This window comes from Brachyistius frenatus, unplaced genomic scaffold (assembly GCF_029030835.1).
Source record: "Brachyistius frenatus isolate BFR_SWC_R1_liver_20210118 unplaced genomic scaffold, ASM2903083v1 Contig_3, whole genome shotgun sequence".
Classification (NCBI taxonomy): domain Eukaryota; kingdom Metazoa; phylum Chordata; class Actinopteri; family Embiotocidae; genus Brachyistius; species Brachyistius frenatus.
The window spans coordinates 2,574,337-2,597,211 of NW_027210602.1; the positions used below are offsets into that span (position 1 = coordinate 2,574,337).

General features: G+C 40.1%; 2 protein-coding genes across 2 annotated transcripts in view; both read right to left on the reverse strand.

The window, feature by feature from the left end:
* lhx6a (LIM homeobox 6a) overlaps positions 1–22,875 on the reverse strand; it is a 243,623-nt gene that overhangs the window by 52,224 nt on the left and 168,524 nt on the right. The window lies entirely within an intron of this gene.
* Positions 19,439–22,875, reverse strand: part of nnt (nicotinamide nucleotide transhydrogenase) — a 36,464-nt gene continuing 33,027 nt past the window's right edge. Inside the window, exon 22 of the mRNA XM_069702968.1 lies at positions 19,439–22,035. Coding sequence (XP_069559069.1) covers positions 21,886–22,035 — 150 coding nt within the window. The 3' untranslated portion in view covers positions 19,439–21,885. The remainder of the gene's footprint in view (positions 22,036–22,875) is intronic.

Sequence of the window (22,875 nt, forward strand, 5' to 3'; positions counted from 1 at the left end):
CGTTACCCTGACTGAGCTATAATCCTTACGAACAGGGCTGGTACGGGCCAGATTTTGATGAGACTCGAGATGAAGGGATGCTACAACTTGTATCTTCCTGATTGGCCGAAGGGATGACATGTTTAATGTTAACCAGGAAAATTGCAAAACAAACAAAATAAATAAAAAGCATACACAATATAAAAGAGCATATGTCTAGCGTGCAATACAAAACTTAGCAGCAAGCAGATATGAACAACAAGAAAACATGTGTTAGCATGTGTATAGCACTATAATAAAGACTTGGCAGCCGCACACTCAATCCAGGCCTGGATATTGTTAAGTTATATACAGTGCCATTCAGGAACACAAACAGCGCAGAACACAAACAGTAACATAAAGAATGTATAGATGCGGAACAGAGAGCCACCACCCACAAAATGTCACTCATTAGTTTGTGATAAAAGAGAACGCTACTTCACATACAAAGTTGGACTCTTGTTGTTTTTGGCACCTGCTGCTTGCAAATATGTAATGAGTCTGCTTTGGAGATCGGTGTTGTAGAAACCATCCTGTCAACCGCTATGTTTTTCTTCTTAAATACGGAATTTAAAGAACAAACTCCAGGAAAAACTTTGATTGATGAGGTGACTTTTGAAAAAGCCAACCACATTACAATGACTTAAACTAGGTACAATTTACTAGATCAAGGGTTCTCAAACTTTCACTGTTGTCGGAACATAACGACGCTCTACAGTGTGCCACCACGACATTCAGGTCAACAGCCTTTATCCTAAACTAATTTCTTTTCATTTTTCCATTACAATAGCAAACAGTTTGCTGAGCTGTGACATCATTTTGCTGATTTATTGACAGCAGTTGTAGCGACACTGACATGAAAAAAGAAATGGCAGGACGTTCTACCAGCTGTCAATCTGAGATATACAGCCTCTGACAAAGGTCGTACTAATAACTGTAGCTGAAAGACTACAGAGTGGTTGTCCTTTACTTTTCGAACCAGAACTTCATTGAATTCCCTGAAACCTTCCTCAAGAGGAACTGTTTAATTAACCTTACAAACACCAGTGGCTTTTTGCTTTCAACGTGTATTATCTGATATTATGTCAATATGTACGGGGTCCAACATGGAGAGTGTGCGCACACACACACACACACACACACACACACACACACACACACACACACACACACACACACACACACACACACACACACACACACACACACACACACACACACACACACACACACACACACCAGCAGAAAAGCCATCAGCTGGGTTTTTAAAGAATTCACCCTGAAACATGACTCCAGTACGACTAGCATATAAACATTTCTCAAACGCTGGTTCCAGAAAAATAATGGTGAAATCTGTATTGTGCAAAGAAAAAAAACACAGACAACTTGAAAAGGGTGAAGAAACCGTTTGTTTGTGTTTAACCTAACCTCAAGGCCGAATTCTGCTCTGACCTTTTTTTTGTTAATAGAAGCCATTGTAATGATTATCATCTAAAAGAGCAAACGTTGCCACATCTCCCAACATTTTCATCATGACACTCTGTACTGTTCTACACACACTTACTTCATTCAGGATGTGTATTAGATCGCAGCAGTCACCTTCTTTCTGTTGTTCTTCACTTCTCAGAATAGTAAAGGTAATCGGCTGGAAATGCGTGTAACAGACAGTTTTGTCAATATTGATATAATCTCAAACTAAACAGTGCAGGAATGGAACGTTTTTCCTCTCCAGCCTCCTTCCATCCATTCACTGCTTTCTTCCCACTCATCAAAATGAAACTGGTGCGCAATCACAAACAGACAAGATGTTCTACTAATGGATTAATGGAAGGAGTCAAATAACTGAATCTTGGATTTGTCTTTTCTATAGTGTGTATACACCACATTCTTTATTTTCAGCTCTTGTTTCTGCCACCTGCATTTGCCCCGTCACATCTTTTCCCCAACTTTCCCTCTGGTTACGTCATTTACACTCCCCTCTCCATTTATCTACTCTTTGTCCTTTACCTCATTCCATCCATCCTCCCCCCCCCCCCTCCAATATCTCTCCCACCCATCCTTTCCTCCATCACTCCCACAGACCCATCAGTGCTTTTCTGACTCCACGCTTGTATATCCATTAGTCAGTGTTATCTTTATGTCAACAGTTCCTCTCAAATATTTACAATAGTCCCTGGTGGGGAGACATCCAGCCACGGGTGGGATGATTCACCCTTTGTTAACGCAAGCCCCACAAAATAACTCCATATCACTCAGAAAAACATGCACATAAATAATGGGCTCCCAAAACACGTTTGTTATACTGAAGCACTTGACATTTAAAAACAGGTTTTTGTTAAGTCAAAAAGAAGAGAGATCGAGCTGGAAAGAAGCAGGAAAGTGATGCGCAGCTGTGTTGGACTAAATGATTGAGCTTATCTCAACATAAGTCAACATCAAAACCACTGAAGTAACAATAACCATAAATCCACAACCTGATAATTTCCTCATAATCATTGTCTTTATGAAATCCTTACGCTACTGATGATCAAAACTTGTTAATCTTTAGCTACAGATTAACAGTTCAGTCTAGATATGTTAAATAATTAGATATGACTAATGGCTGCAGCTTGACAATCACATCTGACAGTAAGCCATATATTTGTTATATTTCAGGAATTGGCACCCAAACAGAAGAATGTCTGCGCCTCCTTAATTGACCAAAATGTGGCTTAGCGCATTGCCATTAACGGCGTAGTCCAGTGATTTAAAAAAATAAATAAATCCATTTAAAAACGTTCTAAAAATAGTTAACAATGACAGCTTTGTTCCAGATGGTCTGTGTTGCACACACAGTGCCGCAGTGATTGTGACAAGGTACTCTGACCAATCAGACTGCAATGTTTTCACGTTACCTTTTAGTACTGCAGCTCCCATGGAACCTCCACTAAGGCGATACCAAAATAGTACCAGGTACTATTCACAACTTCAACCAGGTTAAAAACAAAATAAAGCAAGTAGAGCTGAGCTGACCAGAGCTGATATCAGCATTGGAAAAGAAGCTTAAGTCCAATAAGCGTAGCTGTGGCAATAGGGAAGGCAAAAAAGCCTTGCCGTCTCTGTTCCCTGTAACTTCCTTCAGTCATTACCCACAGTTCATGATTACAGGTCAGGGTAGGGATGTAGACCAACTGGTACATAAAGAGTTTTGCCTTATGGCTCAGCTCCCTCTTCTTCACTACAGTCCAGTACAGCGACCACATAAATGCTGCTGCTTCTCCCAGCCTAATGAAATGAAAAGCACTTATTTCATACACAATCAGCCATACACTAAATTTTGACGTAGTCTTGTTTATTGACATTACTCGATAAGTGTGGGTATGGAGGGGGGGTTCAACTCTTTATACAAAATCAAACTGTAACGATGAGAAGTAAACGTATTTGCTTTGATGTGAATTGTAATAAGCCAGAAAGTGTCGGGACCACTGTTGCACACCAAAGCTAATTTCAGCTTGAGCAACATCGTTTTATAAAAACTGACATTTGATAACATTTAACAAAAGTTGTTCTTCTCAAATCAAGACTGGTGACTGCATTTACCCACAATGCAACAGTAACACATTCTTTTTAAGCACACTGCAGGCAGCAGCAGTAGCCGAGGCGAGAAAACAAAGCAAAACATATGCTTGAACTATACGCCAGCAGTGGCAGATAGACCACCACCAGGTTGACCACAGACATGCTGCACGTGTACACTGCAATACTGATATTCAGGGACACCCGCTGAACACTTGCACAAAAGTCAGGGAAGTAACCACATATTTTAATCTACATACAAACGCACACGTGTCGCGCAAGCAAACATGAGCCCGTGCTTATACACATATACGCACGTATGCAAACATACACACACATGCAATCAACGGAAAATGGATCCCGTGTGAGTTACCGGTTAACTCGGGTAGATAAATAAAATGTTGGCGGCAGCAAGTTTATTTGAAATTTCTCTCCATCTCCTTCACTTTGTGGTGTCTCTCTTGGCCCATCTTTAACCGTGGCCTCCTTCTGTATTTGTTTTAGAGGTGGGACTCTGTAAAGCTGTTCAAAGAAACACGCGCGCACGCGAACGCATTGTGTGTATTCACACACATTGTACAGGCAAAAACACAGACATCGCTTTGATGTCAGACCTCGCGTATAAAATCTAGAGTCAGCTGGTGCTTCAAATTAAAAACTTGTTTCCTCTGAAACAGTCAATTCTGTCTTTTCTTTTGCACCTTTACTGAATCTGAAACTTAAGATTAGAGAGATACGCATGTGATCAGTAACTTATAAAAAACTATTATCCTGCAAATGATCTTTATGGTTTCAATAATCAATGCTGTTGGTAAAGGTAACTTCCAATTCACCAAGAAATCTGGAAATGTGACAACAAAAATGAATAAAACCTGTAAATTTACAGCGTGGATATACATTTCTTTTGTACAATATTACAGCACAAGGGAGAATTAGTTCTATTAGGCCTGGCACCTAAAAACAGGACCATGAATGCAAGGAAATCTAAGCTGTTTCACAAACTTTTTTTTAACAGAGAAAAATGAATATTATTTAACTGGTTTCATGAATCAAATAACTCGGTGGTATAGAGATATTGGTTTTCCAATGGGCTCAGTGCACATTCAAAGGATAAAATGACAACAGCTTTGTTATGAGGAATTATTAGCAATATTTAGATTCACTTTCAGTTTTTCTTTTATATGACATGGATTAGATAACTCAATGGCTTGTTTATAACTTGTACAAGAACTTTCATAACAGAATAAAGCCATAAAAATGGCGTTAAAATAATAAAGATTACTATGAAAAAAGTAACATTTTGTATGTATTAAACATGTATTAAAATTGAATAAGGTGCCCTAAAAGGGTTTTTATGTCTGCCGCTGCTAATAGTTGGCAGTAGAAAAAAAAAAGCTAAACTAATGAAGGGCTCTGTAAATAAGAACAGTCTTTATTACTTTGAATAAGTACGTGGAGGAGAGCAGAGAAACAGATGAAGACAGATTAAAGTAAAAAGTTGGTATTTTATATTATTGTCATCATGAAGTCATCAGTTTAGTTTTGATGATTATGATGATGCACGTTCCTGGGTAGTCTTTCAGCCCTTGCTGCACTGGTAGTAAACCTTATACCTCCATAGACTACACGCTAATCAAGGAACACACACACACACACACACACACACACACACACACACACACACACACACACACACACACACACACACACACACACACACACACACACACACACACACACACACACACACACACACACACACACACACTCATTCTCCCGGCCTGATGCTGGCATGTGTGACCAAGGATGTGAGGGGTAACGTTTCAAAACGCACCGCCAATTCTGTTCAAATACAAAGATGAAGTACCCTTACAGGGACAAACACGCACATCTGCACCAGAAAAAAACGGGGGGAAAAAAAAAAAAATTGGAATAAACATCCTGAACTAATGTGAGTGAATGATAGAAAAATTATTTGGCAGCTAATAATAAAAGTCGGTCTTGCCTAGCATTATTGATAGCTCTAACAGTTACAAACAGCTGACTGCATTTTGTAAACCAGAATATAATATTAGCACACGAGTGTGAGCCAATGTACAGTATAACAAAGAACTTTTCTTTTGTTTCGCTCTTTATCTGGATTTTAAAATGCATTTTTCAAAAACTTGGAGTCTGTATACTGTTCATCAAATTTTGGCTCTGTCAGTCTTCATACTGTACATCAATTCTGTGATCACATACTGAGAAATATCATATTCCTGTTTGTTACACAAGTTCAGAACTGGTCTCAACCGGTGCTGATAAAAGCATTATCAACACAGTCATGGCTATCTTATTTCTAATGTTTGGAGAGGTTTGCTCAATTTGACATATCAAGACTGACCTGTCCAAAATTACAGCAACAACACATGTTTTGTTATGTTTTAGGGTGGACTATACTCTTTATAGACTCTCTGATTGAGCCATCACCTGTTCTGTGACTTCTGAGATCTGACACTAAGAAAATATGAATTGTCAAATATCCATACTTGGCCTCACATCTAACCGTTTGCAAACTTTTTTACTCGCTTCCCAATTCTTTGTATTTCGTAGAAATGCAATGAGAGTCCCTGTTCTTATCACCCAGTGAGACTTATACAAAAAGTCCAAACAACATGACATGTAATGCCAAATTGAATTAACAGGCTGGCCAGTTAGAGAGCAAATTAAAGTCTCATAACAATGAGTCAGTAAACCTGTGGAAGGTGTTAATACAAAGACTACGCCATGTGTTTTTGAGGATTCGGTGTCCATTTCTGCAAAATCTCTTGTCTGTGTCAAAAGTCATGTTGAAAAGACAAGTGTAACTGCAGCTTTGGGCACCAGAATTATCTTCAGACCAATGAGAACTGGTTGTGGTTTCTGGGTTTAGTCTATCACCAGGACAGACACAGGAGAACATTCCAAGAGTCTTTGCATATTGTATTGGACACTGGGACAAACCACACTTAAAATCAAAGTTGAACAATATTTCTCCTCACGTAATAATGAAGAGGCTTTTCAGACTTCTGTGTAAGGCGCAGATTCACATGCCTCAGATTTTCTGAGCATCCTACGATAGATAGATAGATAGATAGATAGATAGATAGATAGATAGATAGATAGATAGATAGATAGATAGATAGATAGATAGATAGATAGATAGATAGATAGATAGATAGATAGATAGATAGATAGATAGATAGATAGATAGATAGATAGGTAGGTAGATAGATAGATAGATATACACACACATTTTCATAAAAAGGCAACCACTAAACTGGCAACACCCACTCTGCACAGTAAAGTGGGCGGAGCCACCGGAAAGCCTGAATTCCAACAAACATAATCCCTTTCTCAGCTGACATTACCGGCTGGGCTCGGCTCGAATCTAATCTGTGTTTTTTGGATTTCCATTGTTTGTAGATGGTGTGTGAGATCTGCCACTATTTCAGTATAGCCTGTACGGCGGGCTGTTCTCAAGGAACAGGGTTTATCCGCTCGATTTAGGCTCAACCCCAAGTGCTTTTTCACAGCGCCTTAGCTGAATTATTACAAAAAAATATTCAGAGTGTGTGGTGAGGACAAGGAAGAGAGAGCATGCAAGGGTGCGGGGGGGAGAGAGAGAGAGAGAAAGAGAGAGGGAGTGAGGGAGAGAGCACTCTCTTAGAGCTTAGGTGTAGACGGTGTATACCAGATGTCCACAATCACATCAACCAAAACAAGCTTTCAACTTCAGCCAGAGTTTATTTTCTATGAATCTGCTGGATTGAATTACAATTGACATTAAACCGAAAGATGGCAAACAAATAAAGTCAGCCCAAAAGAATAAAATTGGGACCATAAGTAGGAAACAACTACATGATGAGTGTAATAAACATTTTAAAACGCTTGTTTTTCATGGCTTTCCACAACTACAACACTCCACTGCTTTTTCTCATCAAGTCCACTGCAACAGCTGAAGAACATCTCGTGCTGATGCTGTAACACACACACACACACACACACACACACACACACACACACACACACACACACACACACACACACACACACACACACACACACACACACACACACACACAGCCGTTCCCGCATGCACAGACACACACACAGGCAGGTCATGGCCTCTTATTAATATTTCCTACTCTGGAGTGTTCTTTTGGCAGACTGTGCTGTGCTCTTGCAGTGTGTGGTCTGGCCGCACAAACACATCAGAGTTTCACCAAAAGCTCCCTAAATTAACTTTTATTGCCATTCTAAGACGTGACTCATTGGACTGTCACACTAATAAGGGCTTCCCCTACTTCTATCCCATTTTTCTCCCGTTCTTCATTTATTTCTGTTACCGCGTCTGTCTTTGAGCCTTTCTCTAGTCATCATCATCCCTGCCACCGTGCCTTCTTTCAGTACCACGTAGTGTAACGTAACGATTTATTCCAAAAGCATGGTGTGATTATAACAACATTGTTTGTCTTTTTTCAAAGTTTCAACTGACCTAATTTTTCCTGTCACGTAACAACATTTCAGTCGTGAAATGAATGAGTGCCCTTTCTGTGGAAGTACTACAACAAATCCTCTCGGGGGAGAGGCACACCCGTACAAAATGTCTGACTGAAACACGAGCGACTATGGGTTTCCTTTGCCATATGTTCACACTGATTTCATTGGTGATACGTTTCAATTGGTGAAGAATACATTCAACCAGAGTAAGAATAAGCCTTTGAGGTTTAAGATCGTGAGTGATTGTAGGTGCTTTCAGAAGAGGTATTTATAGGTTGTCAGGCCATGTTTTAGGACAGAGAGGGACTCTGCTGACGGACCTTTAGTACAAGCACAATAGTGGCCAGTGTTACAGTAAACGTTTTGGGCAGTTTCCTATTTTTTTTTTTACTATTAGTGAAGGTAGTGTGTGTTCATGAGGAGGAGGATTTAAAGATCCTTAGCATGCCAGCAGTATGCTATGCATGCCAATGTTGGTCTGCCAGTTGGTCTATTGGTCCACCTCTATGGTCCAAACTGAATTATCTCAATGACTTCATGAAATAAACTATCTTTGGTTGAGTGCAGACAGTAGAGTTGTGCTGAATCCTCTTTCCCCACAGGAACTGTTAAAAATCATAGAATTAACATTAGTAAAACATTAGCATCTAATATAACCTGCTGTTTGTCCTTTAAACTGGAAATCAGATAACATGGGCTACCTAAATGTTTATTACACTGAGGTTTACTGACGGGAGTGTCAGAATTCAATAGCCCCTCACACTGGTGCACACAAATCATTTGTCACATTTGCACTCAGTAACTTTATCCTCCATATAAGAGCAAAATGCTTGCACTAAAGAGTCCTGCTTAAGCGCGGTGCCTGAGCATTTTTGCTTCTCTTTGCCACTGAAATGAAAAAAAAACTAAGATTTTACATCCACGTATTGAAAGAAAAAAAAAAAGCAACAGCAATAAAAGACAGACTGACTTGCATTCAATGCAAAAACAATTCTGAAAACATCTGCAAGGCACAACAGCTCTGCTATCTGAGTGATTGATTTCAAATTAGCTTCTCGTCTGGCACGATGTAACCGCTGTTATTTTTCTCAGCCTGTAATCCGTTCATCATGTCAAAGTCTGTCATATATAATTAATCTCTTTTTATTTGGCATGGTATTAATTACTCTGTTATTGCTGTCTGTTTGCAGTCAGCCTAAACTGTCAAAAAATATATATTTATGCACCGGGTAAAAGAGTCCTTGTCTGTACCACCATGTAGTGTGATGAAAAATGAGGGTAATGTCGCATCGTATTAAGTCTGCAGACCGAGTTTACGAGCTGTGTTGAGTGGATGATGTGCCAGCTGAACTGGTGTTCTGCATTCGCCCGTTTATATATTGTACGTGTTGCCGTCAAACCTCCATCTCCTTCTCTGTTGCAGTTGTTGACAATTCATTTCTCAAACAAGCGGCGTCCAAATATATGCTCTGTGTTAATTAAATGCACAGTTAAATTATCTTCCCATTTTCTTAGCTGTAAATAAAACTTTGCAGTGAGAGATGGCGTACTAAACAGCGACGCTGCCAAAATAAAATCTCCCCAGTCTGTATGGAGCGGAGTTCAAAGGGGGATATTTGCTCTCAGCACTTTCTAATATTCTCACTTAACACAATAAATCCCAGATGGTAATTATGTTTTTGCTGATGAAAGTATGTGGTACCATGGGTCCAATGGAAACAAAAGAGACTTGCATTAATTAAAGCACTTGTTCAGGTACTGACCAATGTTTTGTTAAAACAATTAGATTCTGCATATGACTACTTAAATAGATCCGTATGACAAACAGTGTGTGTGAGCATAGATTTCCTCAGTAAGAGTGGAAGAAAAAGACTGCTTTGTGTTTCAAAAATTCAAGATAAGATGACTCTTTACCGTCTCCTCTTGTTCAGTGTCTTCATCCCTCCTCCATTATGGTACAGAACGTCTGCTGTCCATCCCTGACACACAAACATAAAACACTCCCAACCACAAGACCTTTTCTGTGCTTTAAAACTCTGGATTATACAACAGGAGTAATGGTATGGGTTTCAACTTTTCCCACCATCGACATCATCATTAGCTGCCCACAACACTGAAACACTTCTTCAGCTTCTTCCTACCGTCATTCCCTCATTGATATTGTGCTGTACACATTCCTATTTTTAGATACACTTTGACTTTTTTTTTTTTTTTTTTTTTAATCAAATGGTTTATGCGAGTATTGTCTTGTCTTGTCTCGTCTTATTTTCTTTGTTTTAAAGGTAGTGGTAGTTTTTACCCCGAAAAGCTTGTTTGTCAATGCCCATTAAATAACAAAAGGAGGAGAAGAAGACCAGGTTTCTGCGAGGCTCCAGTAAAACGAGTGCTGCACTATGATATTATAGGCTACAAACAGCAGAAAGATGCAGAGACGACAAACTGTCAAAAGGTTCCGTGTGAAACTGCTCCAACAAAAAAAGATGTGCCATCTCTGCAAGGTAAAACTAGCACATCATAAGTCTACCGCGGGTATGCACAGTTATTTGACAGTGAAGCACCAAGCGGACAGTCCATCCACAGATCAACAATCCATGGCTAACTTTGACACTAGATGAAGTAAGTTTGACGTTAGACCTGCAGAGCAAACAACTTCACCACATCTTCAACTCAAAGATAAAAAATAATGACTTCTAATCAACTTTGTCAAAGGTGAGGTTTTTAAAGTTCAATGGCATTTGTTGAGGTCGAATTTGTGTGTGTGTGTGTGTGTTTGGACAGTTTTCAGTTAATAGTCAAATAGATCGAAAAGTAGTTTTGCATTGAATGCCCATCGTGTTATTATTTGAAAAGTATGTCGTTACAAAATGAGAGGCTGCCATTGCATGTTTGTGGTTGCCCTGTTTCCAATGTTACCCAAAAGCTCACTATCAGTCAAAAATATCAGAGCCGACACATGGGTCTCTCCCTGGCGATCATACAGGTTTCATCCGATACCCACTCAGACTGTGAGATCAAACACTTCATGCGAGCCACTGATCACTGAATGGGCCACCATACAGCTGGGGAGCGTTCAAAGACGCTGAGGTAGGTAGGCAAGTGAGGTATGCTGGCTGCGGCTGTTTCCCTCTCATCCAACTACCCAAACAGACATGCACATAAACCTGTGCGCGCGCACACACACACACACAAGTGGCACATTCCTTCTGTGACACAGTAGTGCCCAAAAAGGGGGCTCAGGTGTTTCTGCCTTTGTAGTCTTACAAACACCAAGACAGAGACAGAAAGTGAGTGAGACAGAAAGAGAAAGGGAGGAGAAAGATATGATGTTTTCCTTTTTCTGCCTCGGCTGTGAAACCCCATCCCGCTTTCATTCCCCCTTTCATTGTGTCAGTGTCTCTTTTGTGTGCATTGCTGACGAAGCCCTCTTGACACTGAAGAGGTTATCCAGCTGATACCCGACTCCCATTGAAGATGCCACACACACACACACACACACACACACACACACACACACACACACACACACACACACACACACACACACACACACACACACACACACACACACACACACACACACACACACACACACCTCTTTTCTTTAGTTTGCCTACACACAAGCCTCTGTCTCTCAATTTCTTCCTTTCTTCTTTTTTGCGGGTCTTTTAGTCACTTTTCTGCCACCCTATACACAGGTCACACCACAAAAAGATACCACAGAAGTGTCGGAAAACACTTACATCACCGTCAAGAGGGAGGAAGGAGGAGGAAGAGGAGTGGGAGTACAGAGGCCAATATCCTTTCTCTTCTCCCATCTGCAATGCCATTCTCCTTCAGTTTTGCCTCTTGTTTTCATCACCTTGTAAAGAGAATTACACCCACTAACTAAACCAACCAGGTACACGACACCACACGTCAGATCCTGAGCGATTTAAGTTAGCTACCGTCCAACCATACCTTCTTTTTGGTTGAGTCTTTGCTGAAACACATGGAAAGTTTTAAAATTCCCTGTCAGGTGAAAAACACCTCCGTCAGACCCTGAGTGTCCATCATGTCAGAGTGTCATCATTCAAGATAAGGCTGGGTGTGTTTTACAGTGTTGGGCTGAGTACGATGAGACCGCGGACCAGTGTGTGTGTGTGTGTGTGTGTGTGTGTGTGTGTGTGTGTGTGTGTGTGTGTGTGTGTGTGTGTGTGTGTGTGTGTGTGTGTGTGTGTGTGTGTGTGTGTGTGAGAGAGAGATTTTTTGTTTTTACTTATTTCTCAGTCCAGTCAGTAACTACAATGATATGCAAAAAAAAATTAACAGACATCAGGAGACATTTCATGCTCGTGTGGCAGCCAACTAAATGTCAATACATGGAATCTTTACAACAAACTTATCAATATCAAATGAAAATAGACTTATTTTTGACTGGACTGTTTTTTCATAGCCATTTTAAAATTACACTTGTGTGCTGCGATGTCGGATGCTACGTTGTGTCACCTTCCTCGACTACACACAGGCAAAGTTTTATCTCCAATATATAGAAACAATTCACAATTATGTTTTTTACATCATTGTCATGTGATGTGCATATGTGATAACTGTTGTGTGTAATAAAAAAATAAAAATAAATCAAATGACAATTTTTTTTGACTTGTTTGTTGGAGTGCAGTTGTTAGGCCTTTCAGCTCAAGGCTCCAGTGTACCACCAGGTGGAGTCTCGCATACCACCAGTGGCACATCTATGGCATTTTGTGAATCACTGGTCTAGAAGAAGCAGTAGTCGTGGTTATGACAGCAGTGATTTTAGTTTTAGTAACCTACAACTGTCGTAATGATCAATCTTGTTGTTGATTTAAGAAGTTCCTCAAAGTTTTACAGCGTTTAATTAAAAAAGAAACGCAACAAGAAAAAAAATCTTAGAAAAGGAGCCACCAGGAACCATTTCATTGTTAAGGTGCCATGCTACAAATAGGTAGAAAAGCATTCTATCGCCAAGTCCATATTCTGAACCTGTACGATTACACTTAATCCACAGCCAGCAAAAAGGCCATTAAAGGCTTGAAAGTAAACATCAAGTGAACCTCCCTGAAGTGTCAACAGGGAAGTCCAGAAGACACCCATGTCTGAACTGGAAAAGAAGAATAACTCTTTGCAATATACAGTCTACAGTCTAGCGCATTAGTACTGACCGCTGGGACAGCTCTGCAGTAGAGATGTATGTCTGTATAAGCAGATATAAGTATGATATAGTAGGTGGTCATAGATGCCTCGGTGTCAGCTCATGCAGGATCATTAAACATTCAAAAAGACACCATGTCTTTACACGCACACATAAACACACTCAACCCTTTGCACAGACAGAGCTCTTAAAGCTATGACCCTATAGATGATTCATTTTACAACCGGGCTGGCCCACGTTCAGTGTGATGAAGGTTTGATTTTAACCTCTATCTACTAAGCTGTAGATGTCTGTGTTCCGCTTTGTACGCATAAAACCATTGGGAATATGATACTTCACGTTAAACAGAAAACAAAGGAAACTGCTTGACAAAGATCATCACATTCAACATGAAATACTTCCTTACTAAACCACAAACTGGCCCTTATCATTTTACTTTTTGTAAATACTTATAATTATTCACTTTAATTCAGTAACCAGGAACTGTGCACAACTCACCTCAGCCAAGGATGTAATACAACAGCTTGTAGGATGTATGCTGTACAGTAGCTGCTTTCTTTTCCAGGTCACCTTAAAAAAAACAGTTCAAAACACTCACACCGCACAACTGCAGGGGGCGTACATGCATAAACGCGTACACACACAACTCCAAGAGAAAACGTAACAAGAAGAAAAGGAAAAGCCGGATAAACTGTTGAGAATTCAAATTCTAGATGATAGAATTGTTAAGTGCAAAGTGCTTGAAAATTAAGTCAAATTTATGCTCCATCATGGTGAAAAATCTGTTGTAGTGAAAACAAATAAATACCACACCGAGAGATCCCGCAGTTGCATAGCCGGCATACTTTCAAGGATTTCCATCCCAGTGTTTGTGTCTGACAGCCACAGTGAGGCTAAATCAGCTTCAAAGCCTTTTTGGTGATTCCCCTAATTTGCATAGGTTGGGTTTCCTAACAGTTCAGTGTAAATACAATTTGTTTCCTGTTGGCCCCTACAACTCTCAACTAGCCACAAGACAATAACAAACTGAAGCTAAGCAGTCTGGGAAGATGTTTCAATAAACAGTCCGTTTCTCTGAACTTTGTGATGCCTCTGCTTTAACGGCACGTATGTACAAACACACACACACGGACACACACACACACACACACACACACACACACACACACACACACACACACACACACACACACACACACACACACACACACACACACACACACACACGCACGCACGCAGAAACCACTCTAAATGACTCCCCCTTTACTTTAGGAAAAAAAAATCCCATCCCCTCACTTCTTACCACTACATTGACCAACCCTCACCTCTTTTCATCCTCGCCATATTCCCCTCTTCTCTCATCTCTCCATCCCAACCTCTCAACAATTTACATCCAGAGGTTGAGAAGCAGCTGGACAATAAAAGCAGCTTAAAAGGACACGCTCCCACAGTGTTTATGTTAGCCAGCCCCGAGCAGCAATCAAACCGAGGAGTAAAGAGGCCGGTTGTTTTGGTTGCTCGCCAGGTTTGTGTGTCCACATCGATCTCTGGCTGTCGCAGTCAAAACGACTTCAGGACAGTCTGGGGCAGACATTGTGTAGGCGTGCGTGTGTGTGCGTGTGTGCGTGCGCTGGCATTAGTGTGCGTGTGCGTCGTCCGAGGGGCCTGGGTCTGAGGGGCTTTTAAAACACCGCTCAATAACATCGTTTCTCCAAACAAGCTGTTGGGATGATCAGATTGTACATGAACAGAGGAAACATGCAGATGAAAAAGATTCAACTGGTCCATCTTAAACTACTTAACTGCACTATCACTCTACCTGCAGATATAACAAGACTCGTGCTGATGTGACAGATCAGGTTAGTGCACCTCTTGTTTGATACGGCCTGTAAACTCTCGGGTGGTGGTTTCCTCAACTTGACGGTTTAAAATATAAGAAGACATCACTTTCAGAGGAGCAGACACGCTGGTAAATATTGCAAGATGCATTTTGTCCTTTGTTTTTAGGTCACCTTCAGCAGGTCAGGCGTCACATTTGCAAAGGAGGCTGACTGAGAGTCTCTGGAGCTTAAAGGTAGTGGAAAACATTCTTATTTCAATCCACTGTATATACACTATTTGTTTTACAATTTAACATTTACTTTCCAGGGCTTATTTTATATCTGTACATGCGTTATAGCTTTAATTACATTTTTGTAATATTGTTCATTCCTTTGCTCCGATTTGAACCTTTTTGCATCTTTATCTGTTCAAATTAATGTGCGGCTGTTAGGAGAAGCGTTATCTTATCTTACCACAATTACGCAAACAATATTTAAAGAGATCAACAAAGCATTACCATATCTACTTGTAATGTAGATTCATTGTTGGACTTCTTACAAGAGATTACACAGAAAGACAAACAGAGGGGAGCAAAAACAATGTTCAAAGTTCAAAATGTTTGATGCTGCTACCACAGTGAGTTCACCTTGTGTCAATATTGAAAGTCAGTGGAATATCACATACAGCATGTAGTTAATGTTTAGACTGATATTTGGTTGGAAACATTGTAAAGAAATGTTGAGGTTTCATGTTGAAGTGCAGCCACATCCTCTTGTCAGATTCTGACACACACACACACACATCAACTTCATTTGTGGTGGGAGATTCATCTCCACATCTCTCCAGTCACACATACTTTCATCTACTGTACATGCCTTTCAACGAGGATGACCTCATACAAAGAAATCTCTTTCTTACAAACACATGACCACAGTCTGTGGATTTGTGGTTGCAGTTAAGTTTCGAGTGCTGCAGGGTCTGAGGTTGGTGCTCATTAGCCAATCAAATATTGCAGACTTGAACCTGTCTGTGTAGCATTAATTTAAAATGCGTTTCTTCGGCTGACAGTGATGGGATGAGATGCTACCATGGGACTAAAACATCGTTTGTGCGCACGGTTTCAGGGGGGTTAGGAGTCATCTGTCAGCCAGCTCATATGAACACAATTTCAATGTGAATCTGCAACGTGTACAGATCTCATATTTGACCTCTGGGCAGGCAAGCATGCAGCAAACTCTGCACAACAGGGACTACAAGGAGTGACAACAGTAAACACCCACGAACATTCAGCTCACTCCCAAACAAAGCACAGACACTTGACCTGATGTGCAGCAGCATGATTAATGAAAAATCAGCTACATAGCAATACATAATTAAGGGTTAGTATGATAAACTCACAAAAACCCTGGCATTAAGATGACAATTTTAATTGTCATAAATCAAAATTTCCAACTTTATGATATGTATATATATATATACATACAGACATACATACATATATATATATACATACATATATATACATATATACATACACACACACATATATATATATATATATATATATATATATATATATATATATATATATATATATATATATATATGTATGTATATATATATATATATACATATATATATATATATATGTATGCATGTATGTATGCATGTATGTATGTATATAAAGAGCAGCACATTACTAACAATACACTGATATGACTTTGAGGGTTATCAATGACTGCAGTGAGTAAAGCCAACATGTCCAGAATCTGCATAAATCTGAACTAAAAGGAAACTAGCCCAAACAACGTTAGACTTTAACATGAATTTCTGAAATCAACACAAAGCCTCACAATGCACACATCAATCAACCAAAAGGAAACGGTTCAACCGCCGGTCATTAATTCACAACAGCATCACTAGCAGCAAACACCAGTGACACTGCTTCTTACCTGGATACTATCTTGTTGAGGTGAAGCAGAGTCATCAGCATCTCTGACGGCAAACAAATCCTCTCTGAAGGGTGAAGCCAGGTTCAACAGAAGCAGGAATCTCCAGGCAGACTTTAACTATTTATTCAGACAAAGCCGACATATTTAGATTTTGAAAACACAGGTGGCATGGCCTCTTCATGGATTGCTACGTGAGCGACAGGAGAAGCAGAGTTTGCGCATTGCATGTCACGCTAATTGACGCGTGGTTTGAGTGGGCGGGGCTAAAGTGGTTTAAATTAGCCGCCTTTTGCAAGAAATTATGCTGTTCAATTCAGCTCAGCATAATCTCACAGCCTCAGTCTTCATAGTCAGTCAGTGAATTTGAGTCTGGTTATACCTGGCAAAGCTTAGCTTTTTTTTGTTGTTGTTGTATTTTGGCTCGACCAACAGAAAGGCCGACCTATAACCCCATGTCTGTAAATGAGTGTGATAGCTACAGCGTTGGTAGGCAGAATCATGTGACTGAGTTTTCAAAATAAAAGCTTTGATTCAAACCAAAAGCCTTCCCGTGTTTAATTCACAGTCCGGTTATATAGTAGAGAGTGTTCCTTGATTTTGATATTCATGTCCTGGCTATATATTAGAGGCACTGTCTTGCATAAAATGTACAATGAATGACTGGATTATTTTCAGATGGACCACCAGAAAACTAATCAGAAGTAGCGAATCTAAACCGAAATAACTTGTGGGAAAAAAAAAGATTGACATTAGAGAAGTTGGGAGTCTATGGAGATGGATGTTTTTTTGGAAATAAATACATTCAACATCAAGTTGCATGCCAGGCCAGGGAAAACAACCTTTTTTCCTTTTTTTCAGGGAGGACAGACTATCCCTACTGTGAGGAAGGATGGAGGCTTATTGTGTCTGGAACATGCTGGCTGTCCTTCAGCGCCGCTGAGTAAATACTGGCAGTGTGACAACAGACCAACTAGAGCTGAGGAGGCTGTCACCCTCAGCACTTATCAGCTCATGTATCTTCATGCTCTCTCCTTCACACACACACACACACACACACACACACACACACACACACACACACACACACACACACACACACACACACACACACACACACTCATGCCGCAAATATACATGACCTTTGTTAGAACCTGCAGATACATATTTCACAAATAAATGACAGCAAGAAGTGAACAGGATGAAGACAGATGAGTAACGTCTACTTACATTCAAGAAGAGAACAAACCAGACAGATGATGCACATCAAAAAAAAGTGACCATACAAATACAATACACACAAATTCCCTGGAAGTAATTTCTCAGCCTACGCTTTTATTACTATCGCAGCATCTGCTCTGGGAGTGACAGTTCTCCTCAGATCTCCTCAAGCCTGAGAGCAGATAACAGCCTGTCTGAGTGCTACTTGTTGCAGGATCAAGCCACCCTCATCGCACACACATGCAATCCCCATGCTCATAATCTATCTATCTGTCTAATCTCTGCAGGCACCACTCCCCTTCTAAGTACCTCCAGTTCACGCTCTGCTGATGAATAGCAATCAAGTGCCGCTTGTAGGTGAAAATGTCACACAAATTTATATTTAGATTACAGCCATTGTCATGACCCTCATGACAGACTCATGCAATCTGAAACAGCGGGACAATGAGGTTATGGAGGTGGCGTTCCTCCCTATGTGAGTGCATCTTCTCCCTCACCAAGGCTTCGTGTTCATCTGATGCCTTATTTATTTATTTTTTTAAATAGAGGAAATGCTTGTTGACAATGGTTGCAGGAGTTACATCACCTGCCAGCTGTATTTTTTATTTATGCGACTATCTTCAAACAATTTTCAGTATCTTCATGAAAACTATGTGTCATAGTTACACTGTTATCTTGAGCTTTTCAGCATTTAAGTTCAATCTTCTTTGTGAAAATTTTGAAACAGAAACACAGTACTGCTGCAGAGTGCTCTCTTAAACATGTCGATATAATTTCCTTGAATAAATTTGTGGCTTTTCTGATCAGCGAACCTCAGTTCTGTGCCTTACATTAACTTCTTGCTTTAAACTATCTTACTTATTTTTTAAATGAAATTTCTGATTGTGTTAAAGCTAAAATTCTTCTGTATTAAATTTCTAAATAATTTGGTCTACCCTCTCTAAAGCAGCACTGGTCAGATGTGTTGAAGTGTGGATAAAACTCCTTCCCCCTCATGATCCTCCATCCAGGTAATTGCAGCAAATATTTGAGTTTCCTACAAAATTGGGCCGGTATCATTAACCTCAAAGCTGCGGTAGACCTCAAGGAAAACTTTGCAGATCAACGTGTTTACTATTTGCGAATTCAACTGCACCTTTCACCTTTGAGATCAGTGTTGGGCAAGAAATGACACCTTCAGGCAACATCTAGTGTAAATACGAGTTTATTAGGGGTGAAAATGTTCCATGATAAACAAAAGAGGGGAAAAACAAATTCACAGTACATTTCATCAGTTCGTCTCTCTAACGTGGTGCACTGAAACATTGTACAACTTCAAAAACCCCATTGTTGCTCTGCACAAATATGACGTCTCTACAAAAATACTTTCCTTAAAAAGAAAAAGGTTTCAGGCATACGGGAGCACATTGGTAAAATTATCAAGATTTTCAATCGCTTTTATTTGATCCTCAAAAAATGGCAGCCAGTACAAATATCAAGCACACATCTCAATCTTAAGAGTCCATAAAGAGTCTATTTTCTTATGTAATTGGGACATGCAAGAACAATAACCCTTCATGAGCATTAATGTCATCTGCAGCTCGACACTCGCAAAACAGAGAAAACCCACCGGCAGCAAACTGAGGATCTGATGGTCGAAAACGCAACACAAAACAGAAGGCTATTGGTCCTGATGTTTGGGTATACGAGAGCTGACTGGTCGAACGCAGCTGGGTGGATGGAAAGGATCCTGATCCTGTGGTGCTTTCACTCAAAGGCGATTGGTCAGATGAAGGTTCGTCCAATGGGAAGGTGTTGGTCGTTTTAAGGAGAGGTAGGATAGTTGTCATGGTCAAGGTATCAGGTCCAAGGATGAAACTAGTATATCTATCGTTTTACAGTACTTAGATTACAGAGTGATCAAGACTGCTGACATGTCACCTCATGAACTATTGTTCCTTAAACATGCACCAATATACATTATTGTTAGTCAATCTACTGTATCATAACAGTAAAAATAACGAATGAGTGCAACTACAGCTAAGCATTCAAATTTGATGGACCAAGTTATCACACTTTTAGTTTGGTTCAATCAGCTGTCGAAGGACAGATATAGAGTGGAAGCTAATGTTATTTTATCAGCGATCTTTCTTGAGCAATTCATGTACACGAGCCAACCTATCTATATTTGTGTCGTAGAAGCTATCCAGATTGCGTGCGACGGGACGGTTTGGCATAGATTTATGTTTATGGCAAATGTCAGACTTAAACAAAAGAAGAAGAAAAAAAGACAATTACTAATAATTAATGAAATGTGGCAACGGTCTCAATTAAATAACTGCATTGTTGTTTAGGCTCTTTGCACAACAGTCAGGTTAACATCTGGCCCTACTTTACAAACAGTGATCCTTCATTTCCCTGTAGAGCAATAATGAGGACACACATTGGAGTGGATGAGCCGCATTTACAAAACCAACCCTTCATTACCATTAAGGCCGAAAGCTAGCATCACGTGTACTGTAATAACCGAACCACACAGGACGATGGAGCACACCTGGTTCAAAAACATCATAAAATCCATTCAGCTATCAGAGCTGCGAGAGTGTTTGTTTGTAAGAGCAGGACAGTCTTTTCTGGCATTTCAGAACAGCTGTGGTCTCGCAAGTAAAGGTCAGATCCGTTTAGTTTATTGCATCGCAAGCTAAGTAGAATGGATTTTTACTAGTTTTGGATCAGTGTGTGATTGGTGCACTTGGTGGAGGTCACAAGACACACTCGAGTGAAAAGAAAAAAAGCAAATAGCATAACCAGACATAGACATTTTTCAAAGCGCATGATAATTATTAGACCAAATAAAAAAAAAAATCTCTCAATACAGTATAAAACTGACACTGAAAGAACTTTACAAAAATGATGCACTGTTCTGCTTTTTTTCTTTTTACATTTACGGAAAAAACAAGCAAATTAGCTAGTAGATCTATCAAAGGGAACACCAAATTACCTCACTAGAACTAAAAGAAAATTCGGGAGAAAAGGAGGAGGAAACACTTTACAGTGTGGAGAAATGTTAGTGCTTAAGTCTCTCATACATCTTTCTGTGGTGATTCACCCTCCCGAGTTTCTTTATTCCAATTCATCTAATATTTCCATTTAGCTATTGACTATTTGTTAAACAAATCTTAACAATATAATTTAACATATCTAATGCTTTAAAGCATCTACACTTCAGATTGTTGTTGTTTTACATTAATATACGTGTCTACGACGAAGATGACACTCTGAGCACAAGCATATAGTTGGCGTACACTTCCTTTAATATCTAGAAATAAAAGAATTGTCAAAGAGGGAAAAAAACACATCCGTATTTACGTACATTACCTCAGTGGAAAATAATAAGAACTCTCGGCATTGTTTGGCTCTTACTGCACAAGCATATTTTTTACAACAAACTTTCTTTCATTTAAAGATCATGAGAAGGGTTCGCCCAAAAACTTTTTACCTTGGTAATCATCTTTGCTCAGTTGGCCGAGCTACAACTGAACAAAGATGACATGAATGGTGGAGTACTGTTGGAAAAACTTTGCCTTGTTGTGGTCTTCCTTCCTCTCTCCGGGTGTGCTCTCGGTAGATAGGTCCGTTTGAGGCAGGGCCGCGTTACTGGCTCTGGGACTCGCGGACCTTGGCCTGCAGGGCGTCACAAGTCTTCTTGGCGTCGCCTAGCAACATCGCAGTGTTGGGTTTGTAGAAGATGGGGTTGTCGACAGCTGCGTATCCCACACCCAGGGAACGTTTCATCACAATCACCTAGACAGGAGGAGATGCAGTCGCACGCACAGAAACACACTCATGAGCTTCTGAGGGGACAATTAAGAGATCACAACGCTGAAGCCTTTCAACAACATCTCGCCAATTCTGTAAAAACTCGTCCAACTGTTCTTAAGTCAAACCAGAAGTTTTCCCTCGTCCTCGCCACACATCTCCTCTCTCAAACAAACGTGTCTGTTGAACTTGGATGCAAATGAAGAGAGCATTGATTTTTTTTTCCCATACAGTTGGGTAATTTGTAATTTCCCTAAAATCTCACTAACTCTGTTGTTTTTAAATATTTTACAACTTTCTTATCATAAATCTAATTCCAATAAATCATAACCTTAAAACCTTTAAGAGTTTGTTTTGGATGAGGATTTCTGTATAGATGTAATTTACTGAAGTTCAACTTGATAAAAAAATTCTGCTAGTCGTGTATTATGACTATTTAACCATGCACCTGTACTGTAAGTGTGTGCGTGTGTGTATGTGTGTGTGTGTGTGTGTGTGTGTGTGTGTGTGTGTGTGTGTGTGTGTGTGTGTGTGTGTGTGTGTGTGTGTGTGTGTGTGTGTGTGTGTGTGTGTGTGTTTTGAGTGTGGTTAGGTGGAGTGCCCTCTTTGATTTCCCCAGGGGAAAGTGTGTGGAAACTGTTGGGAGCGTCGTATAAAGCTCAGATCTCTATGCAGTGCCAGTGGGATGCTTTCCTATGTTGTCATTCCACATGGACACAGTCACCACTAATGGGATCAGGATGCGACTGCACCTGGAACTGTAACAATCTGCGTCTGTGCGAGCGAGCGTGGGTCAGCGTGTCTTTCGGTTTGTGTGCGTCAAAT